At 47.1% G+C, this 23,208-nt stretch overlaps 1 protein-coding gene across 6 annotated transcripts in view; it reads left to right on the top strand.

Moving 5' to 3' along the window:
* Nucleotides 1-23,208, top strand: part of SLC25A25 (solute carrier family 25 member 25) — a 36,435-nt gene that overhangs the window by 11,131 nt on the left and 2,096 nt on the right. The window contains exons 1-10 of one of the 6 annotated variants that reach the window (XM_036260858.1): nucleotides 7,120-8,235; nucleotides 17,424-17,550; nucleotides 17,637-17,724; nucleotides 18,364-18,399; nucleotides 18,658-18,769; nucleotides 20,026-20,184; nucleotides 21,707-21,859; nucleotides 22,143-22,250; nucleotides 22,351-22,518; nucleotides 22,997-23,147. In XM_036260858.1, coding sequence (XP_036116751.1) covers nucleotides 8,017-8,235; nucleotides 17,424-17,550; nucleotides 17,637-17,724; nucleotides 18,364-18,399; nucleotides 18,658-18,769; nucleotides 20,026-20,184; nucleotides 21,707-21,859; nucleotides 22,143-22,250; nucleotides 22,351-22,518; nucleotides 22,997-23,147 — 1,321 coding nt within the window. In that variant the 5' untranslated portion in view covers nucleotides 7,120-8,016. Of the gene's footprint in view, nucleotides 1-7,119; nucleotides 8,236-14,657; nucleotides 15,171-17,423; nucleotides 17,551-17,636; nucleotides 17,725-18,363; nucleotides 18,400-18,657; nucleotides 18,770-20,025; nucleotides 20,185-21,706; nucleotides 21,860-22,142; nucleotides 22,251-22,350; nucleotides 22,519-22,996; nucleotides 23,148-23,208 lie in introns of those variants that run through there. The other 5 variants (XM_036260862.1, XM_036260857.1, XM_036260861.1 and 2 more) reach the window with 5 other exon arrangements.

The raw sequence follows: 23,208 nt of genomic DNA, 5'->3' as shown, positions 1-23,208 counted from the left end.
TAAGCCTGGTAGGGTTGTCTTATGGTAATTGTGTGTCATCCAAAAGAAACTAACGGTCTGCCAGATACTGCTGCGGTGTAAGGAAAGAAATATATACTGTATTGATCCATGGAAAGATGTAAAAAAAAGAGGCTTAACAATAAAAATATTGACAAAGTATGCAATTGTACACATTTGGTCTCTGGCTTTAATGGTGAGCAAGGGAGATTTTAGGATAAATAAGACATCTCTTCTTTGTCTAGTTTATTATTTTATTTCTAGAGCTTATTATGGACTTGATTTGTTCTTTTCTGTTTTCTTAACATCAGAATCAGAAGGCCATTGATTTGAGACCTTTTTTTCCCTAATATATTTTCTTCTGAGTACTGCTTTGACTGCATCCCATAAATTTAGATATGTTGTGCTTTAACACCATTCATAATACTTTCAAATTTCTCTTTTGGTTTCTATTTTGCCACATGGGTTGTTTAGAATTGTGTTAAATAGTTTCCAGATATTTTCTGTCATTGATTTCTAATCTAATTCCACTGTGGTTGCAGACTGTCTCTTCCTTTTGTTGATCAATTGAGTATTATTTATGATTCTATTTTATTTCTTTTGTTGGCTTTCTTGCTATCTCTCTTTATTTAGGAATTACAGTATACATCTTTAATTTATCACAGCCTATCTCAACTGATATTATACTACTTCACACATGTTTAAGAATCTTAAATAGCCCCGGCCGGTTTCGCTCAGTGGTTAGAGTGTTGGCCCAAAGACTGAAGGGTCAAGGGTTCAGTTCGGGTTGGGGGTGCATACCTGGGTTGTGGGTTCGATACCCGGCTCTAGTCGAGGTCATGCAGGAGGCAGCTGATTCATGTGTCTCTCACATCTCTCTCTCTCTTTCTCCTTCCCTCCTCCCCCTTTTCTTCCACTCTCTCTAAAAAGGCAAGAAAAACCTTGGCCAGTTTGGTTCAGTGGTTAGAGCATCCGTCCGCGGTCCAGAGAGTCTCGGGTTCGATTCCAGTCAAGGGCAAGTACCTTGGTTGCGGTTCGTCCCCGGCCCTGGTGGGGGTTGTGCAGGAGGCAACCAGTCGATGTGTCTCTCTTACATTGATGCTTCTCTCTCTCTCTCTCTCTCTCTCTGTTTCTCTCCCTCCCTCCCACTCTATCTGAGGATAAATGGAAAAATATCCTCAGGTGAGGATTAACCAAAAATAAAAAAGAATCTTAAACAGTATAGTTTCAATTCTCTCCTCCAAGACTCTGTGCTATGGTTCTCTGTGCTACATTTTTTACTTCTCTGTGCTATGGTTCTCTGTGCTACATTTTTTACTTCTACATATGTTATAAACCCACAATACATTGTTTTATTTGTCTGAAAATTCTTTATTTTGCCATCCTTTTGGAAGGTACTTTTCTGGGTATAGAATTCTAGGTTAATAGTATCTCATGGGAACTCCCCTGTCATTCTTATTTTTGCTTCTCTATATGTATGAGTATGTTTTTTCTCTAGCTGCTTTTAAGATACTTCTCTTTATTACTGGTTTTCAGAAGTTTAATTGTGGTGTGCCTGAGTAGTTTTATGTCTGTTTGTAGGGCGTTTTTTTGGTTGTTTCTTATGCTTGGTGTTTGTTGAGTTTCTTGGATCTGTGGATTTGTAGTTCTCAATAACAAATGGAGGGAAATCAGGCCTTTATTTCTTTAAATTTTTTTTTTCTGTCCTCACCTTTTGGACTCCAGTTATATATATATTGACCTGTTAGCAGTTGTCCCATAGCTCACTAATGCTCTGATCATTCTTTTGTTTTGTTTTTTCTCTGTGTGTTTTATTTTGAAAAATTTCTATTGCTATGTCTTCAAGTTCATCAGTCTTTTCTTCTGCGGTGTTTAATCTGTTAAGACATTGTATTTTTCATTTCAAACATTGTAGCTTTCATCTAGAGTATCTTTAGTGTCTCTATTTAACCTGCTTGATTTTTCCATTAGCTTCTCTTTAAAAAAATTTTTTTTTAATCTTCACTGGAGGATATTTTTCTATTTATCTTTAGATAGAGTGGGAGGGAGGGAGGGAGAGAGAAACATCAACATGCGAGGAACACATCAACTGGTTGCCTCCCACAGGACCCCGACCAGAGGCAGGGATGAACTGCAACTGAGGTAAGTGCCCTTGGCTGGGATCGAACCTGTGACTCATTGGTCCACGGGCCAACACTCTAACCACTGAGCAAAACCGGCCTAAGCATTAGCTTCTTGAGTATTTGGAATACAACTATGACTTTTAATATCCTTGTGTACTAATTCTATTCTTATGTCATTTCTACATCAGTTTCAATGGACTGATTTCTGTCCTCATTATGGTCATCTTTTTCTGCTTCTTTGCATTCCCGTTAATTTTTTATTGTATATTATCTTTTTGGTTACTGGATGTTTTTTGTATTTCTATAAATGTTCTTGAGCTTTATTCTGGGGTGCAGTTAAATTCTTTGGAAACAATTTGAGCCTTTAGGGCTTTTTTTTTTTTTAAAGCTTTGTTAGTTGGGTAAGAACAGCATTTATTGTAGGGCTAATTTTGTCTCACTGTTGCTGGTGGGAACAGGAACTGTTCTTTGTGCAGTGATGCCTTTGAATGGTTCTTTCCCACCCTCAGACAGTTTCCTCACATGCATGTGCTCTGGCTCTACGGAACCCTGAACAGATCTCCAGGACTTGCTCTCTGTGCTGCTCCCTCCTATTCAGTACTGGGTCCTGCAAATTCTAGCTGCCCTGGCCCTCCTCTCTCCCTACCCACTCTTCAACATGGGGAGACTGCTGGGCTCTGCCCAAGTACCCAACCTCTACACTGCAGCCTGGAAACCCCAGACAAGAAGCTGGGGCAATCGTGGGCTCAACTCATTTGTACAGATCTCCTAGGAGCCACTGTCCTTCGTCAGCTGAAGTCCAGTGTTTTGAAAAACCACTGCTTTATACATTTTGTCTGGACATTTAATTGTTATTAGTAGGTGAATTAGACCCTGTAACTCCATCTTGAATTCATAACTCAGTTCTGTGGTATGTAGGAGTCCATTAAATTAAAAGCCAGTAACCAACTAAATACTGGATATCTCTTATGTTTGTAGATAGGGGCCCAAGATTCATTTTCATGAAAGGATTACTTGTTTAGTTAGGGGTTTTGGCTCTGAACAGGCTCTTCTTAGTACTTTTTTTTTTTTTTATCCTCACTCGAGGACATTTTTCCATTTTTTGTTCAGGTAGAGTGGGAGGGAGAGAGAGGAACAGAGAGAGAGAGAAACATCGATGTGAAAGGAACACATCGAGTGGCTGCCACCCGCACAACCGACCAGGGCCGGGGACAAACTGCAACCGAGGTACGCGCCCTTAGCGGGAACCGAACCCGGGTCTCTCAGGACCGCAGGCGGACGCTCTAACCGCTGAGCCAAACCGGCCAGGGCACTTCTTAGTACTTTTAAAAAGCAAAATTCAACCAAGTAAATTTGGAGATCTAATTGGCTTTTTTAAGCGATTCATGAACTGAGCAGCGTCCAGTCTAACAACTACAAGGACACTCCAGGGGGTTGTACAAAATGGAAGGTTTTTATAGGAAGAAGGGTGAGGCAAGGGAGCTATTAACAAAAAAAAAAGGGTTATTTTTAGACCAGGACATCTTTGGTGGGGGAGGCGGGGGCAAGGGTTTTATCATGGAGATTGTCTCTTGCCTCTTCTTTCTATGGAGAGGACCCACAGGACAGAATACTGTACTATAGCGCTTGACCAGAAAATTCCAGACTGGTTGACTAAGATTATGTTTGTGGGAGAGGTTTAAACTGCAATTACATCAGGTATTAAATCTAGGTTTGGTATCATTTAGCACACCATTTTGGATCTGTGGTTTTTTTTCTCTTTAACAGCATCAAACTACTTATTTGTGAAGCAGCCCCCTCTTGCTGACTGTGCTTTCTGATCCCTCTGGGTTTCTTTTGTTAAAGGAGCCAGTGACCTAGGTACACTGAGACACTTATAAATTGAAGGGGAAAAAACTGAGAAGATTACCAGATTAAGGGCAGGCTACAAATAAAGGATAATTGGGACAGTGCCCAATTTTAAAACAAAGGAAACAACCTGTGGCTCAGTGGATTGAGCATCGCCCATGGTCCGAGAGGGCCCAGGCACTTGCCCGGGTTGTGGGTTTGATCCACAGTGGGGTGTGTGCAGGATGTTTCTCTCTCACATTGATGTTTCTGTCGCTCTCTCTCCCTTCCTCTCTATCTTAAAAATCAACAAAAACATTTAAATCTTAAAGGAAAAATATCCTCGGGTGAGGATTAAAAAGACAGAAAAAAATTTTTTTAAATAAAAACAAAGGAAACAAAAAAAAAAACTAATTAGTTGTATGAACTCAAAATCATTTTCTAAATAATGATAATAAAATAGCTAATAGTTATGAAAGAACATCCAGACCTGTAGAAAAGTTTTATGAGTTTGAGGGGAAAAAAATTTTTTTTTTTTTTTTTAAGAGAGAGTGGAAGGGAGGGAGGGAGAGAGAGAGAGACAAAGAAACATTGATGTGAGAGAGACACACCAATTTTGTCTCCAGTATGGCCCCACTAGGGAATTAACCCACAACAGAGGTATGTGCTCTTGATCAGGAATTGAACCTGAGACTCTTTGGACCTCAGAAAGACTCTCTATAACCGCTGAGACAAACCAGCCAGGACTATTTGAGCCAAATTTTTGAGGACATGCCTGGAAGCAAGATCTCAACGGATTGACAAAATGCTCCGGAGCATTGCAGTTTTGCAGCTTATTTTATACGCTAGACTCAAAGGTGAAAACCTAAAGAGGGTGACATGAAAACATTAGGAATAGAGTAAGGAGGCAGGGGAAGACAAAGCAGGGAAATCTCTAGGACTGGATAAAAAGCAAAATGGAGAAACACTTCTTTTACATTGGCGGATTCAGGATAGTTAATAATTAACGTTTACAGCACATAGAGATGGTATGCAGGTAACAAGATAACAATGAGGGGTTCTGTGGTTTTGTGCTCTAGTGCCGACATTGTGCCTCCAAAGGTCTGGAAAAGAAAATTACTCTTTCAAAGGTATGTTGTCCTAGATGCATAAGAACAATGGACAGAGCTCACTTAAGCTCAAGATTGATCTTTGCTAAATCCTGGGATATGCCTGCTATGGCATGCCCAGTTAGGAATTTTCATATTCAGACCATTGGTGTGGTTACTTTTGGTCACTGATATTGTCAGGTTTATTACATAGCCCCATGTTTGTTCAGTTATTGACTGCTCTACATACTGTTCTGAGACCTTTACATGTTATCTACTTTAGTCTCTAAACAACTGTGTGAAGTTAACAATATGGTTCTGTTACTATTCCCATTTTGCATATAAGGATATTGAAGCACAGAGAGGTAAAAGTAACTTGACCAAGGTCATACAGCTAGTAAGTCATGGCCAGGACTTCAGCCTGGGGTCTGGCTCCAAAGACTATACATTTAATCGACATATGAAACTACTTCTAGATAAGGTCATTCCTAGCAGGCCATCTTGCTGTCTCTTCTTTTTTTTTTTTTTTTAATCCTCACACGACATTTTTTTTCCATTTTTTGTTCAGATAGAGTGGGAGGGAGAGAGAGAGAGAGAGAAACATCGATGTGAAAGGGACACATCGAGTGGCTGCCACCCGCACAACCCAACCAGAGCTGGGGACAAACTGCAACCGAGGTATGTGCCCTTAACGGGAACCGAATCCGGGTCTCTCTGGACCGCAGGCCGATGCTCTAACCGCTGAGCCAAACCGGCCAGGACTTGCTGTCTCTTCTTGTGTTTTCTCTTTAAATAATTGTTGTATGTATGTATGCATGCATGCATGCATGCCTGGTCATACATGCTCTTGATGTTTTCAAATCATTCTATAAGAGTGTTCAACTTAAAAATAAAAGGCAAGCCCGGCCAGTGTGGCTCAGTGAATTGAGCTTTATCCCATGGACTGAGAGGTCCCAGTTCAATTCCCAGCAGAGCACATGCTGGGGTTGTGGGCTCCATCCCCAGTAGGGGGCGTGCAGAAGGCAGCCCATCCATGTTTCTCTCACATCTATGTTTCTATCTCTCTCTCTCTTCCTCTCTCTAAAAAGTCAATAAAAATATATTTTAAAAATAAATAAAAATAAAAGGCCAAAGTGAGAGTCAACGTGTTTATTTGAGATTCAAAAGAACAGCTCTTTAGGAAGCATTAATTCAGGCAGAAACCCAAATAGTGATCGGATTAGGAGGTAAAAGCAAAGGGTATTTATGAAAAAGGGAAGGAGTACAATTATATGAATAGAAGGAAGGAATTTCTATGGGTTTTAATAAGCCAAGGAAGGAACAGAATTCTATACCTGCAGATAAGCTTACATGCTAATTCTAAAGATGTTTTTAATTTTCAATCTGGTAGTCATGACAAGCGGTTGTTTGGAATACAGTGTTGCTTTAGGCCCAATCCAAAGGTTAATTTGCCCAATCTTAACATTCCAAAGGTTTGAGGAGTAAGACCTCCAAGGCATTTCCTCAGGGTGGCAGCTCTGCCTCCATTTTGTAGTGGCTCCATTTACATTATTTTGTGCAAAGTAGGTATAGAGCTGCGTTATTCTTTTGAACAGCTGCATAGGGTTCCATTGTATGGATGTGCCATAATTTATGTACCCACTCCCTTTTAGAGGACTTTAAGTTGTTTCCAAACTTGTGCTATTATAAACAAGGCTCCAGAAAAATCCTTATTTGTGATCACATACGTGTATCACAATATTATATACATATATATGTAACTTCTCACATATGCATATATATCTACAGGATAAATTGCTTAAAGTGGAATTGCTATGTCAGAGGGTTTGTGCTTTTGAAATGTTGGTCTCTGTGACTAAATTGCTCTTCAGAGAGGTTGTACTGATGATGTACACGCTCATAGCAGCATATCCTCGTACTCTTCCCAGCAGTTTATTAAACTTTTTCATGTTTATATTTTTTAAATGATAGTTATGAATACTGTATCAAAGGGTCACCTTTGTGAGAGATTGCATGAATTGAGCGTCCCTGCATTTGTCTGCTAGTAAATTAAGAAACAAATGAGCAAAGATTAATTCCCTTGTATTCATAATAATTTACTCAGTTCAGTCTGAAGACTTAAACTGTGCCTGGTTCGGGATGTACAGGGGTAGAAAGATCTGTCACTTGGTTCCTGTCCCCAAGCAGCTCACCATGTACAGGGAGATATGGGAGGAGTAGCTATGATATGGTGTGTGTTGTGTTATACACAGAGAGAATGGAATCAGGGAACAAGGAAAAGTGTTGCTAGGTGCCAGGGACCCTTGATCATGTAAAACTTGATGGTGAATGTCATCCCAGAAGCAACCCAGGTGGAGAGGAGGGTGCATTCAGTGAGCCTGGAAGCTCATCTGGAGGTTGCCATCGGCACCTCCCTGCAAAAGTGCTGGGCTGCGGGCAGGGAATCGGCTGCCTGTGATTGGAGGGATGTTGCTGGTTGGGATAATGAACTTGGTAGTGTCGGCAGAGGTGATTGGCCGCGCCCTGCTGCAGTGAGAATGCAGACTGGATCTCAGGTCCTGCTTGTGTGATGATCATTAGTTGAGCAAGGACAGTTGAATAATTGGGAGCTGGAAGTTGCTTCTTCCTCCAGGAGAGGTCTGTTGGGCTATTGCTTTTTCCTTTTTTTAAAAAAGCCAAACATTAGATAACCATCCACCTGCAGAAGTGAGTTTTTATTGAAGAAGCTCCAGCTGCTCTCTGCTCGTTGCCAGCAACCCGGCGGGGCTCTCTGAGAGTGAGCTATTTCTCAGGCCAGGCACGACAGCAGTGCTAGCAGATTTGAAAGAGCAGGAAACAGCCACTGCATGCAGAGCTTCCAGACTTACAGCTCCCCAGGCTAGTCTTCCCAGCAGCTGTGTAGCCATCGACCCTTGGTATTGTGATCACATTCCTCCTCAAAAGTGACCAGTCACCGTCAGCGACGTTGGGAGAAAGCCGTGATGTTGCAGATGCTGTGGCATTTTCTGTCTAGTTTTTTCCCTAGGGCTGGGTGCCAAGGCTCCAGAGAGGGGAATGATAACGAAGTCAGAGGCACCCCAGCTCCTGCTCGGGGAGACCAGATGTCAAGCTTTTTGGGGAAACACGACGGCAGGGCTGAGGCCACGGAAAAGAGACCCACCATTTTGCTGGTGGTCGGACCTGCAGAGCAGTTTCCTAAGGTAATGGCAACCTCAAGAGAACCTCCTAGTTTAGGGACTGGTCTAGGAACATTTTCCTGAAAAAAACTGGAGTGTGGGGAGGGAAAGAGGACTTATAAAGCAATCAGTTGGTGTTGGGGGCCGGGAAAAAATGTTAGACAATAAAGTAACCCAAATCTTCAGCCCAGAATCTTTCTGTGGCTACTGTAAAAGCTTTATAACCCTATTATTGCCTTATTATGATCACTTCAGTGTGGCCATTAGGGGAAAGAAGGTTGAATGCCATAGAAGATTTGCCTTAAATTGGTCAGTTTGGCCCCAGAAAGCCACTTGAAAGTAAAGGACAACCGATCACAGTATGTCTTATGTCTTAGCGTATCTGAACAATTCAGGAAGGACTGAGCTAAGCTGGCAACAAAGTGGACCTTCAAAGTTGAAACGAACAGCCTGGAGCTAGGCAGGGTCAGCCTGCCCCGCATCCCAAGGTCAGACCCCTTGCCTTGGTGCAGAGGGCCTTTGGGAGGAGGGTGGGGGGAAGTGGTCAGAGAAAGGCTAGAGTTTCAAGGTGCAGAAGCCCATGCCTCGCTTGGTTCTTTGGGTCTGTTGAGTGCCGGGGCTTTCCATCCATCTCGTGCCCTGAGTGTGGGTTATCTCATCTGATCCACACAAGAGCCAGGGTAAGTGGTGGTACCCCCATTTCATAGATGAGAAAACTGAGGTGCAGAAAGGTTAAGTAATTTGCCCAGGGTTAAACAATTAAAGAGAGGTGGAGGTGAGATTTCACCCTAATCTGTCTGGAATTTTGCCCTGTATTATCTCACTTTCCCTTAAGAAAGCAATTTTTAATGGGACCAATCGAGTTCTCAGGATTAGAATGGAAAGCGCTGTCTGGCTGAGATTTCTCCTGCCTGCAGTAGGAGTGACCTTGTTCACGTCCTGAGCTTTGGTTATTCTGAATCTTTTTTTCCTATCTCAGAATAAAAACCAACTAGAGAAGGAGATTCTGCCCTATGTCCGGCATGTCGTAGATTCCTAAAAAATGTTTGTTGAATTAAATCGCTACACTTATAATAAATGTTCATTTTTCCTTTGCTAAGTGGGAGAGACCTTGGATGCGATATCTTTCGCAATCTTTTAAGATTAAGCGTTGAGGAGAATCCTTGGACTGTAATGAGCTCATCCTTTTCGGCAGGGATCTCCGAGTCTGTATTATGCTTGAGGTGTGCTCCGAGAGATGTCCCTTTTGATTGTTTTAGATGAGCTCAGAAATGGTGTGGTACTGTCTTTTGTGAGGAACTTTTAAAGTCACCTACTTTTGACTTTAATACTTAACTGCTCCATTTTCTAGACTTATACTGACACCTCTTGCCAGCTCCCCCCAGGGTGGCCTTGTATCAGGACTTCCTGTTCTGGACAGCTTAGTTCCTGGCCTGCAGAATCAGGATTGAGGGGGACTGAACCTGAGACTCACACCTTTCACTGGCTCAGAAGGGAGATGGATCAGCTGGCTGGGGAGTGGTGGGAGCCCCAAGAGGGAGATGGACCGGCCGGTTTGGTTTGAAGCAAGAAAGCAAGCACATCTGGGTTGTGTGGACTCTTTTAAAGCAGGTAAACTGGGTATTGGAATAGTAGGAGTGTTTCTGTAGTCCCTGTCCTTTCCCTGTGCAGCTACTCTCGAAGGTAGGCTTTGCGGTTTGTGATCACTGGCCGATGGGGCCTTGGCCTCACTATTTCTCTCAGGAAGAGGCTCCCCAAACATTATGGAACCCTTAGAAGTTCAGGTTGGTTCCCAGGCTTCTCAGTTTCCCAGCAGCATGACTTTGTTTGGCCCTTACTTCCTCTGTCTAAATATGTCTGCCAGTGAGTCAGGTCCCTGTGAGGTTTTATTCTAGAAACTGTTCCAGTTTCCCCTTTATCTTCAACTGGCAGTTAATCTGCCATTAGTCTGGAGTGGGAGGTGCCCTCAGCGGCATCCAAGCTTTCAGATCCTGAGGGACTGTCTTCTCGGAAGCCCAGAGAATTTTGCTTATTGTGTGTCTGATTGCCAAGTGTAGGCAGGTTTCAGCTACACTGGGCTGTCATGGCAACCTGATTGTCAAATGACACTGTGGCCACAGCGGCAATTGAGGTTTAAGAGCCACAGGGGTGGGTGGGGCTAGAGCAGCCGGATGCTGGCAAGGCTCCTTCCCATATTAATGTTTGGGTTCGGTCTGAGTCATTGCAGAGGAGGGGATACTTTGTGACCTAATGCTGTACTCCCTAGGTAGTCTACCTGCTCTGGTCTTACTCATGGTATTTTGGCATTTACCGGAAGCACCTATTTTGTTGGCATGAAGCAGAGTGGTAGAACAAGGAAAGCTTGTAGTGGCATTGGCCCATTTGAGGGTGAGAAGATGCTCTGGGAGGATCTGTACTTTATAGAGTTGATGAAATCAGATACCACTAAATTCAAAGGGATCCAGAGTTGCTGTCATTGTTCCCGAATGCTAATTGTTTCAGACAAGAAACAAAAGTAGATCTAGGTCACAAAATTAGACTACGAGAGCAGAGAAGAATGGTAGATGTCAGGTGGGGGATAGACAGAAAGATAAATGGGATCTTGCCCGGCCAGTGTATCAGTGGTTGAGCGTCAACCCACGCACCAAGGGGTTGCCGGTTCAATTGCCGGTTAGGGCACATGCCCAGGTTGTGAGCCTGATCCCTAGTGGGAGGCATGCAGGAGGCGGCCAGTCAGTGTTCTCTCTCACTGATGTTTCCACCTCTCTCCCCCTCTCCCTTTCTCTCTCTCTAAAATCAATAAAGAAGAAAAATTTTTGCCCTGGCCGGTTTGGCTCAGTGGTTGGAGCATCGGCCTGCACACCAGAGAGTCCCGGGATCAGTTCCTGCTAGGGGCATGTACCAAAAAAAAAAATTTTTTTTAATATACATGGAATCTTAAAGAGCCTGAGTTGGTGTGCAACATCGGAATGAACACGAGCCCTGCTTTCGCCTTCTTCCTTATTTGTATTTCTTAGATGTGTTCAGAAGCAGTAACACAGATACATTTTTTCGTTGTTTTTAGCTAAGGCTAAGCTAAACTTGCTCGAGTTACGGTTTTTCCCACCCACCTGCCACCTTCCAGTTGGAGCTGCTGCTTACAGTAGTTGTCAGTGTCAGCCTGACAAGTGTTCTTTGGAAACTAATTTTAAATCTCCTTTTGGCAGTGTGGGGCTTGGTTTGGGTGCTGTTTTAAGTGTCTGTTGTAACAAGACCCAGGCCCTGGTGAGGCTCAGCCCCACCAACAGGCTCTGGGACCTGGTCAATCTCTCCAGGTCTGTTTGCTCATCTCAGAGATTAAGGAGTGACTCCAGAGATCCTCTGGGCCCTCTGTCTGTAATTTCAGGGATAAAGCATTTACTTTGGACACTAGGTGCTTGGAGATGGGCTTGCTTGGGAAGGATCCCCTGTTTCTGTGTGAAAATGGAGTTCTGTATGACCTATGAAACTCAGGAGGGTGGGTAGTTAAGTGCCAATTTAAGTTTGTCCAGTGAAGATATTCTACTGGACCTGATCGCAGTTGCAAAATAAAAATAAGTTATAATCCCTTTTAAAAATTAACATGGGAATAGAATTAATATAATGTAAAATAACATCTTGGCAAGCACATGCCAGACTTTTCAGAGAACATTTCCTGATACCATTGGTCTGTAAAGTAATGAGCTTTGTTATAATCAAGGAAATTTCATTCAATTTCTTCTAAAAAATAGTTGCTCTTATTTAATGACTGTTTTAATAATTTTTTCTCATATATTGAATATATCTTTCACTTTTATTTGGTTTTGTTTTCAAATGTGTTCTCAGATTTGTCTTGTAAATACATCATAAAACTCAATGGTACAAAAAGAAAAAACTCATGTCCTGGCTAGTTTGACCAGAGAGTCCCGGGTTCGGTTCCCACTAAGGGCATGTACCTCGGTTGCAGTTTGTCCTCGGCCCCAGTTAGGGTCGTATGGGTGACAGCCACTCGATGTGTCTCTCTTGCATTGATGTTTCTCTTTCTTCCTCTCTCTCTCCTTCCCACTCTATCTGAAGATAAATGCAAAAAAAAAAAAAAAAGAAGAAAAGAAAAGACTCAGTAGTTCAGTTACCAAAATTATTTGAAAAATACAGTTTAGCCATGGTCAGTCTGGCTCAGCGGTTAGAGCGTCAGCCTACAGACCAGAGAGTCCTGGGTTTGGTTCCCACTAAGGGCACGTACGTTGGTTGCAGTTTGTCCCCGTCCTGGTTGGGGTCGTGTGGGTGGCAACCAGTCGATGTGTCTCTCTCACATTGATGTTTCTCTTTCTCTCCCCCCCTCTCTATCTGAAGATAAATGCAAAAAAAGAAAAAGAAAAATACAATTTATTAGGAAATGAACCTCTCCAGTTGACAACTTATTTATTCAGTCAGAATATTTGCCATTTTGGAATAACTGCATTCATCATTGAAATGAGATAATTCAACAGATCTGAGTAATTTATTTTTGTTTCAGAAGCAAATGTGAACAAATTAACAAACAAATATCAACATTTTGAAATTCAGCCCTTTTATTTATTTATTTATTTATTATTTTTTTTATCCTCACCCGAGGACATTTTTCCATTTTTTGTTCAGGTAGAGTGGGAGGGAGAGAGAGGTACAGAGAGAGAGAGAGAAACATCGACGTGAAAGGAACACATCGAGTGGCTGCCACCCGCACGACCGACCAGGGCCGGGGACAAACTGCAACCGAGGCACGTGCCCCCAGCAGGAACCGAACCCGGGTCTCTCTGGAACGCAGGCCGACGCTCTAACCGCTGAGCCAAACCAGCCAGGGCAGCCCTTTTATTTTTAAATGTGAACCTCCTTTAAAATAAAAATAATACTACATTATTTTGTTGGGGTGGATGAAATTGGGGTTAGAGGCCTGCCAGACCTGATACATTCATTCAGGAACTGCTTATATCCAGCACCTTCCATGATCAAGGCAAGGGCTCCTTCCATACCAGGAAGTACCAGAGTTTGAAACAAGAGCCTCTTGCCTTCAAGGAGCCCAACAGTAGAGATAAAAATAGCCCTAAAGCAGAACATTCTGGATTGGATAGTTGAAGAGAGTGCTGAGTGTCATGAGATTTAAGTGGGAATCTACCCCTATAGTCCTGAGCTGCCTCAGAATAGCTTGTTGGATCCACCCTAGAGAGACCCAAGACCTGTATATATATTTTTTTTTTACTAAAAAAATATTCTCTTCATTGATTTTAGAGGGAGAGGAAGGGAAGAGGAAAGAGAGAGAGAAACATCAATGGGAAAGAACATTGATTGGCCTCCTCCTGCATGCCCCCCACTGGGGATCAGGCCCACAACCTGGGCATGTGCCCTGACCGGGAATCAAACTGGCGACCTCTTGGTGCATGGGTCCATGCTCAACCACTGAGCCACACTGGCCGAGTGCAAGACCTGTTTATATAGACTTACCATCAAGTCTCTTTTAGAAAGGCAGGAATGTCATATGAGTTAATAAAATCTGTTAGCAGGAACAAGCAAGACTGACTTTCTTTTCATCTTGTGATGTGGCTCTCTTCCTCCAAAGCACCAATCTCTGACGCTTTCTCTGAGTAAGGAATGAGGTAGCAATTGCAGACTGGCCTGGGGAGGATCACCCTGAAATAAATATCAAATATTGACTTTCCAGGACCTGAGATTTTCTCTCATCCTCACCTAAAGGGACATTCTAGCGCAACGTTGCCCAGTAGAACTTGCTGTGCTGGTGGACATGCTAAGTTGAGTGCATGCAGCTATAGAGCACTTGTGCTGTGGCTGTGCCACCAAGGAACTGAATTTTCATTTCATGTCAATTAATTTAAAGTTTAACAATGTCCATGTTGCACAGCACAGTTCTAGGCTGGAAAGCTACAGTAATACTGACCTGTCAAGTGTTCTGAGTGAACGTAGGGTCTGAAGACTACCTCTGTGGGTCTTAAGTGAGGCCTGGCTGACCCCAGATTGCTGCAGTGACCTTTTAGCCTAGAGTGTCCTCTTCCTGTCCCCATCATGTCAGCTCCTCATTGCTGTGAGATCCCCTGGGGAAGCCTGCAGGGGAATGGGTGGGTTCTGAGGTTGTCACATAGTGGGAGTGGCCTGGAAAAGGTCATTGGAGCTGGTCAGAACTGTGCCTAGATTGCTGTGTAGCCAAGGCAGCCTGAACCTAGGGCTCAGCCAGCTGGGGCAGCTCCTCTGCGGATGAATGAGCCCACGGTGTGGCCACTTCCAGGATGGCTGGGGACCTGGCCCTCTACCACCCCACCCCCACTTATACCCTCACAGCTAAACTGGCCCCGTTGTTGTCAGCATTGATTCATTGTTTACATCCATTTATTTTTCTGTTGGGGATGATTGACTAAGGGAAGAAAAATCATTATATTGTGTGACGTGTTTGGGGACCTTGTTGAAAAACAGGGTGAAGGCCATTTGTTCATTTGGAGGGGTTGGCAGCCTGAGGGTGAAGGTTTGTTTGGACTCTGCCTGTCTTGGAAGAGTTAACTTGGGGAGTGGATGACGTCAATCCTGATCTTGACACCTTCTCTTGTGCAGTAGGTCTCTGTGCTGACTGGCTGTTGGCAGGAGTTAGAGTGGGAGGACTTTATTCAGTGAAGTAAGAGGGCAGGGCTTGAGCAGTCAGTGACAGCTGCACCCCTACATATCTTGTGCAAGTTTGCCGGCCAGACAGCATTCCCCATTCTCCACGCGGCCAGAACTGCTCCGGTGGCGGTGGCAGCTGAGCACCGGCTCTCCCCAGCAGCATGCTCTGCCTGTGCCTGTATGTGCCGCTCATCGGGGAGGCCCAGACTGAATTCCAGTACTTCGAATCCAAGGGGCTTCCGTCTGAGCTGAAGTCCATCTTCAAACTCAGTGTCTTTATCCCTTCCCAGGAGTTCTCCACCTTCCGCCAGTGGAAGCAGGTGTGTATGGGGGCTCGTCGGTGCTGGCTGAGTGAATGGATGAGTGGTGGCAGTGGGGATACCTGTGAAATGGGCGAGTTTCTTCCCTGGTTGTCATGTGGCGATAGCCAGTGAAAGAGCTACTTCATGGGAATGACTGTCTTTCATGTGACTTCCAAGGAAGGCCTGAATTATAGGGAAGGCACCTGTGGGAGAAGTGGAAGGGAATTCGCTTGCTGGCGGCAGAAGGGGGGATCCTGAGAAGGGAGGTACAGTGCAGCTGCTGCGGGGCTGGTTCTCTGAGCTGGAAGGAAGAGGCCAGAAGGACACAGGAGGGGAGAGGCAGAGACAGAGAGGCTTCTCATCGGAGGCGCAGGAGTTGGGACGTAGCTGCAGAGGCTCGAGCTGTTAGGGCTGTGCCCTGGGTGAAGCAAACCAATGTGTGAGGTGAGAGGAACATGCCGGACGTCCTTTTGCAGCAGGGAAGCAGCAGAAATTATTACCATTTAAAGATGGGGAAACAGCTATAGACTGGAAATTGCTTGCTTCCTACAGGGGGACCCCAACTCCTCTGGTAATCCGATCTTGTGCTGTCTCCCAGTGCTCGTGGTGGCAGAGGAGGTCAGGTGGTGTGCAGGGGAGGTGATTTGCACATCCTGGGAAGGAGACAGAAAGTAGTTCAGTTGTTCTGAGGTGGAAGTAAATTCTTGGAGATTATTCTGAAATCAGCTATACTGAGCATGTCTGTATCACAGGGCACCCACCCCAATAAGGCACATGGTTCGTGTCGTTGGCAGAGCAACCGGATACCAGAGAGCTTCGTGCCTACCATTCCCCTCCTCCCTAAACAGCATGCAGATTCTAGTTCTGCCCTTGCCATAGATCTACAGTGACAGGCCTATACGTAATTCCTGGCTGAGAGCACAAATGTATGCAGGAAGTTAACATGACTTCAGATAGTAGATAAAATACCAGCATTTGGTCTCACATTCCAGCCACACCCACTGCTCGTTCTTGGGATCATGTTAGGTGGCATGGTATCTGCCCAGGCCTCCTCCTGGCACCCTTGGTAGGTGAGCAATCACAAAGAGCTATCAGGTGGTTCAGAGAGTGACTGATTGTAATTGTTGGAGAGCACCAGCTAGCCAGTGGTCTGTCAATTTCCAAACCCACTGGTCAGAAGGCTTGGAAACCCATATTGGTTTGTGGATAGTGACCATATTGGTCAAAACAGAAAGACTATAACCATTTTGTTTAGGAAACTTTTGTTCCCAGTTTTGGGGTGTTGCTGGATTGGAGTGACTCATGTATGTCCCCACCTTCTTTAGATTAACCTTTAGGGTGGCAGCTGGATCTCTAGGGAGGCGGCCTTGGAGTCCGGCAAGCCTGGCTTGAATCCTCCCCACCAACCACTTCCCTAGCTGTGTGACCTAGGATATATGACTTAACCTCTCTGAGCTTCTGTTTCTTTCTCTCTAAAATGGGGGAAATGATAGTTAGTGCCTACTTCCTAGAGCTGTGTGTGAGGATTCTGCAGGTTTCTAGAGGTAATGTATTTAGCAGGACCCATGGCTTAGAACCTCAGGGTATCTACTGTTCAGTGCCTGGTTGAGGGAGCTGAGGTTGGTTATATCGTCAGACTCCCCTAAGATCAAGCATATGCCCAGAAATAGTTCCCTGTGGCTCTTTCTGCTTCTCCAACCTCCAGAGTTCTCTTTGGCTGTATTTCTGCCAAGCAGGCATTGGCAGGGGCCAGCTCTGCCCCATACCTTCACCCTGGCCTTCCAATTGTTGTGGGCCACTGCCACAGGTAGGGTTAAAAGGGCAAGCTGCAGATCTCCTGGTGGGATCTAGAACTCCAGGGCCATCCATACATTTGGGCAGAGCACCTGTGGGCTGAGGCCTGACACCAGTGATGCACTGCAGGGGAGCCAAGTCGCTGACCCTGGTGGTACAAGTTGCTCTCTAAAGCTTGGAATGAGAATTCACCAAGCCTGCCACTGCTGGCCTCTGCCTAAAGGGCTCTTTGGGTGGTGGTGGTGGGGGGGTGCGGGAGTGACACCTTTTTCTCTTTGTTTGGTGGGCTCTTACTTGGGTTTTGGCCAGCCCTTGGGGATTCAAGTGGTGGCTTAGGGACTAGAGCAAGGGAACCTTCTTGGGCCATTAGGGCCACCTCTGTTCACGGGTTAGTGCAATTGTTTCCTGGGGACAGTGCACCACAAGGGACAAGCTGGTGCATGAACTAAAGGACAAAACCTTACTTTTGTTTCATAGAAAATTGTACAAGCTGGTGATAAAGACCTTGATGGGCAGCTAGACTTTGAAGAGTTTGTCCATTATCTCCAAGATCACGAGAAGAAACTGAGGCTGGTGTTCAAGAGTTTGGACAAAAAGAATGATGGTGAGCATTGCCTCTGAAGCCAATGGCTGGCCCAATCTTGGGGTCCCCATGGGCCTGACTCCCAGCTCACAGCCTCTGTGTTGCAGGGCGAATCGACTCTCAGGAGATCATGCAGTCCCTGCGGGACCTGGGGGTCAAGATATCCGAACAACAGGCAGAAAAAATTCTCAAGAGGTGAGTTCTTAGCCAGTTTCTGGTTTAATGAAACACATTATGACGAAAGAAACGTTCTTGGACTAACTCTGGTGTCATTCACTGTACTGGCCTGTTCTCTGAACTTTGGCTTCTGGTAATTTGAAGGGATGAATAAGTAACCCCTCCCCAGGTTCCAGGTCAGCTCTCGTTTAAAGAATTACTAATCTCCTGGAAGTATGCCTGTTCACTAGTGAGCCACAAGAGAAAAGACTAGTTGCGGGGGGGGGGTTCAAGTAGGTGAAAGGCTTGTAGGGAACACCCTTCTCTGCCTTATCAGCCCTCCACTTAAGGTGGACTTGCCACAATTACATATGCTGCCCCAAAAGGCAGGTCAGAGGTGAGTGGTGGTCCTGGGGGACAGCATAGCTGTTGCTGTGCTGGGAAGTCGCACAGAATAGCCCTAGGAGTGGCTTCCTCTCCTGGCTGAGCCTCCACGTCCCTGGGCCCCGAGCCGGCTGGTCAGGGATAGCAGCCTCCTGTGCCCACTCTCCAGCTGCTGGAGGGGGGGTCTCCTCGTGCTGTGCTGTGCTGTGTGTCTGCCTCACTTACATCCGCTCAGGACGCTTATTTGTACTGTTTCTCCTCTCTCCTCTGCATCCTTCTTTGTCTGTCTGTCAGAATACGGACGGGCCACTTCTGGGGCCCTGTCACCTAGTAAGTATCCATGTCACCCTGGTGACTACCTCCCTCCTTAACCTCTGTGCCTGATCAGAATGGGTTTTTTATGGGTCATTATATCCCTCTTTTGTGCAAAGTGAAGTGTGGAGCCACCTCGCCTTTTCTGCTTGGGGCAGAGGTGCCCTCTGTGGTTTCCTTGGTGGCATGTGCCTGCCTTTGGCTAACCTGGAGGCGGGAAGTACGGCCGATAGATGGGCCTGCGTACACGTGGGCAACCGTGCATTTCTCTTGCAGCATGGATAAGAACGGCACGATGACCATTGACTGGAACGAGTGGAGAGACTATCACCTTCTGCATCCCGTGGAAAACATCCCCGAGATCATCCTGTACTGGAAGCATTCCACGGTGAGCCCTGTGCTCCCAGAGCCTGAAGGCAGTTTCTCTCTCCTCCGTTCATAGGGTCCCCTTCGCCCAACGTCAGTCCCCATCCCAAGGGTGGAGATGGAGGTGCTGGTCCCAGCCCCTTCAACAGCGAGACTGTGCACTTCTCTGCCAGTCCTACAGAGCCCTCCACATGCCCCCTCCATTTCCCACACGCCCGCCCACTTCCGAATGACCTGACCATTCCCCAAACACAGGGTTCCTCTGCCAGAGGTGCCCTCCCATCCCCACCAGCTGCCTGTTCTTCAAGACCCACCAACCCCCTCCGCTGATCGCACTTGCCCTCCCAAAGCCAGTGTGAGCCTTCCTGGGCCAGGGGGCTCTCTCCAGGGAACAAGTGGTACGGCTGGTGGGTTTCTCCCCCACCGTCGCACACATGCTCTCTCACCCATCAGAGCTGCTGGTGAGAAATACAAATCTGCACCCTTACTGGTGGTGGCTCCCTTGACTCCCCTGCCCTCGAGCCTCCTTCATGTGGGGTGCGTCCCTCTGCAGGTCCTTGCTGATCATCCCCTCAGTTTTAGTCTGATCCACCCCAGGCTGTCAGCTCTGGGGGGGGAAGTCAAGGTACTCCTTCTTGCCTGTCCCCCGAAGTTCCCAGGCCAGGGCCTCATCCTCAGGGGGCACCTGGCATCTTTGTTGGTTGAAATTATGTGGACTGCTGACCCATGGGTCTGGCCTGCAGCCCCAGGTCAGAGCAGAGCTGGCCCTGCCTGACCAGCCATGATGCCATCCAGAAGAGAGGGTGATACTCAGGCACAGCACCCCTCTCATATTCGCTGGGGCCTTACATAATGTTCTGCCAGCATGGTCTGGTTACACATCAGGTTTCAGGAGAATTCCACCCCTGGCTTGATCGTTTCCGTACAGCCAGCCTGGTGATCCTCAGCTGAAATGCCTGTGTAAGCTGTTCTTGCAGGAGCCCCTGGCAGTAATCGAGAGGCTGTCTGCAGGCTTCTGTAACTGCTTTCTTCCAGTGGTGCTCACGTTCCGTGCCTGGGCCTCGCCAAGGCCACAGACAGGGCCCGGAGCTTTGCCACCTTCGTATGGTGGGGGCTCTAGTGCATCAGTTTCCCACCCAGAGTCCTTGGCATTCTCACCACCTGGGTGACCCCCTCTAGACGGTGGAAGGTTATAGACCTAGCTGTCCACCAGCAGCTTTGCCGCAAGTGTCAGGGCCTGCTCGTTTGATCTTTGGTTTTTGTTGGTGTTCCTCACAGATCTTTGATGTGGGTGAGAATCTGACAGTCCCCGATGAGTTTACAGTGGAGGAGAGGCAGACAGGGATGTGGTGGAGACACCTCGTGGCTGGAGGTGGGGCCGGGGCCGTATCCAGAACCTGCACGGCCCCCCTGGACAGACTCAAGGTGCTCATGCAGGTATGTAGGAAAACAGGCCCAAACCTCCTGGTTTCCTCTCTGGCGTTGTTTGGTTGGTTGGTCTCCCCTCCCTTGTCTGGGGCCCTACTTTGGGTCCATGTTTTTCTATCCCAATCAGTTATATTGGAATTATTGCTCAGACAAGGGCAACATTAGATCCAGGCCTGGGTAACCTTTTGCACATAGCTGAGCTCTTTTTTTCTGAGGCCTTTAAGCCAGGGGTCACATTACAGGGCCATAATGTGAACAGGTAAAGCCGGTGAGAATGGGGGTGTGGCAGGAACCTTTCTTTAGGCACTTCTTGTGTAGGTGTCACATGGCAGGGAAGGTGTGAGCATAAGCTCACCTGGCCCAGACACCATTTACCATGGCCAGATGCCTGAGTCCACGTCTGCAGGACAGAGATAAGCTAGACCAACGTCAGGGGCAGGATTTCAAAACCAGCCTGCACAAGCATTCACTATTGGACTTTAGCATCTTCTGAGCAGTGTCCAGTTGCTCCTTGCCACCTTGTTTGTTCTGGCGCTTTCCTGCTCAGAAAAGACGTCATCCTTTCCCTTCCCCCCTTGCCCTCCCGGGCCTGCCTTGTGTTAGCCTGTTGGTGCATAATGTGACCCCTCCTTCTCGTGCCGAAACAAGGAAGTAGAGTGGTTCAGGGAGAAGAGCTGTAGGCCTGGAATCATCTGACCCCATTCCAGCCTCAGGGCTGTGTGACCTTGGGCAAGTCACTTGACCCCCAGGACTTCTGACCGAAGAGGCTTGTAATACATTGCCTGCCTTGTCAGTTTTGTTTTCTTCACCGAATTCCCAGGGGTGCTGTAGATAGTGAAAGCACTGCACTTGGGCGAAACGACGCCATCCTGCCGTGTCCCCTAAAGTAATCCAGCGGGGTGGGGCAGTGCAAGGACGCACATGCTGTGGTTTCATGACTGGAAGCTGGTCATGGTTCACGGGCGCTCATTATAGAATTCTCTGTACTGTTGTACATATTTGAAATTTTTCCATAATAAAAAACTCAAATTTTTTCCTAAATCCTCACCTGAGGATGTGTTTTTATTGCTTTTAGAGAGAGCAGAAGGGGGAGAGACAGAAGAGAAACATCGATGTGAGAGAGAAACATCGATAGGTTGTCTCTCCTACACCCCCTGACTGGGAACCCAACCTACAACCCGGGTATGTGCCCTGACGGGGAATTGAACCAGTGACCTTTCTGGTACACGGGACAGGGCTCCAATCAGCTGAGCCACCCGGCCAGGAGAGTTCAGTTTTTTCATTTTAAAAAGTAGTCCTTATGGAGGTGTTTAGCATGACGTTGACACACAGTAGGTGCGTGGTGAGATCTAGCTGGACCTTGAGTGGCCGTGTTTGATTCTCACAGTGCTGAGTTAGTCTTCAGAATACAAGAAGGTGGTGCCTGCCTGTCAACCTTGATGGCTGGCCAGTGAGCAAAGGCTCTCTGTCGGATGGTGGCAACCCTGTGGCTGCTGAGTTCCTTCTGACCCCTTGTTCCTTCCCTCCTCAGGTCCACGCCTCCCGCAGCAACAACATGTGCATCGTGGGTGGGTTCACCCAGATGATTCGAGAGGGAGGGGCCAAGTCACTCTGGCGGGGCAATGGCATCAATGTCCTCAAAATTGCCCCGGAGTCTGCCATCAAATTCATGGCCTATGAACAGGTGAGAACCTGACTCTCCAGGGAGACTTGTCAATTGGCAGCTGCCTGCTGAGCTTCCCCTGGGCTGAGGTCTCTGCCCTGCTGATACCCTAGTCATTGTACCTCAGAGACAGCAGGGCGAGGTGGGATGTGGGGGGCCTGGGTCTGACCCATCTCTGCTGCCATTTCCACTGTGGGCCAGGGATACATGTCTTGGCTAAGCCTGATTGGCTCCGGGAGGAAGGGTGGGGCAGGGGCAGGTGCATTGGTCTTGGGTGTATCAGTTTGTTTGCTCCCTGTTGTAGATCAAGCGTCTTGTTGGGAGTGACCAGGAGACTCTAAGGATTCAGGAGAGACTTGTGGCAGGGTCCTTGGCAGGGGCCATCGCGCAGAGTAGCATCTACCCGATGGAGGTGAGGGGCCACCTTGGTCCTGGGGCGGGCAGTGCACGTTGGGATGAAACTGAGGGGTGGGCCATGCTCATGTTTCTGTTGCTTCTGTTGGGTTCTGCAGGTTCTGAAGACCCGGATGGCCCTGCGCAAGACAGGCCAGTACTCGGGCATGCTGGACTGCGCCAGGAAGATCCTGGCCAGAGAGGGAATGGCCGCCTTCTATAAAGGCTACGTTCCCAACATGCTGGGGATCATCCCTTACGCGGGGATAGACCTAGCTGTCTACGAGGTAAGGCCCTAGAGGGTTCAGGCCTCTTGTACTGGCAGGAAAGATTCAAAAAGCCCCTCTTCACCATGTCCCCACCTGTTGTCTCCATGCCTGGTAACCACTGGGAATGAGTAGGACAAAGAACAGCACCAAAGTGTCTCCTTCAGACTCATCCATTCATTGCAAGGGTTTCCTGCAGCCCCCAGGTTCTGTCCCCCAGGAACTTGGCAGGCATCTCCAGAGCACAGTGCTCTGTAGGGAAGGGGTGCTGCCTCTGCCTCATCCCCATTTCCTGTCCTACGCAGGAATCCCCAGGGACAGCAGAAACAATGGGCGGGCAGGCCAGGAGCCTAGGCCAAGGGAATCAGGTTACAGCGGCCTCACAGATCCCGTGTGCTGGGATCTAATGACGCTGTCTCCCCCAAGCCGCAGCCTCTCACTGCCCCCACTCCTGGGCTCGCAGGCACTTTGGCTCATCCCTGCACCCTTTCCCCTGCAGACACTCAAGAATGCCTGGCTGCAGCGCTATGCAGTGAGCAGTGCAGACCCTGGCGTGTTTGTGCTCCTGGCCTGTGGCACCATATCCAGCACCTGTGGCCAGCTGGCCAGCTACCCTCTGGCCTTGGTCAGGACCCGTATGCAGGCCCAAGGTAAGGCTGGTCCTAGGCCAGTCCCCAGGGGCCCATCTTCCTGGGCAGATTGGGATCCAGG

Source organism: Molossus molossus, unplaced genomic scaffold, assembly GCF_014108415.1.
Source record: "Molossus molossus isolate mMolMol1 unplaced genomic scaffold, mMolMol1.p scaffold_m16_p_14, whole genome shotgun sequence".
Lineage (NCBI taxonomy): Eukaryota > Metazoa > Chordata > Mammalia > Chiroptera > Molossidae > Molossus > Molossus molossus.
This window is presented reverse-complemented; position numbering and strand designations above follow the sequence as displayed.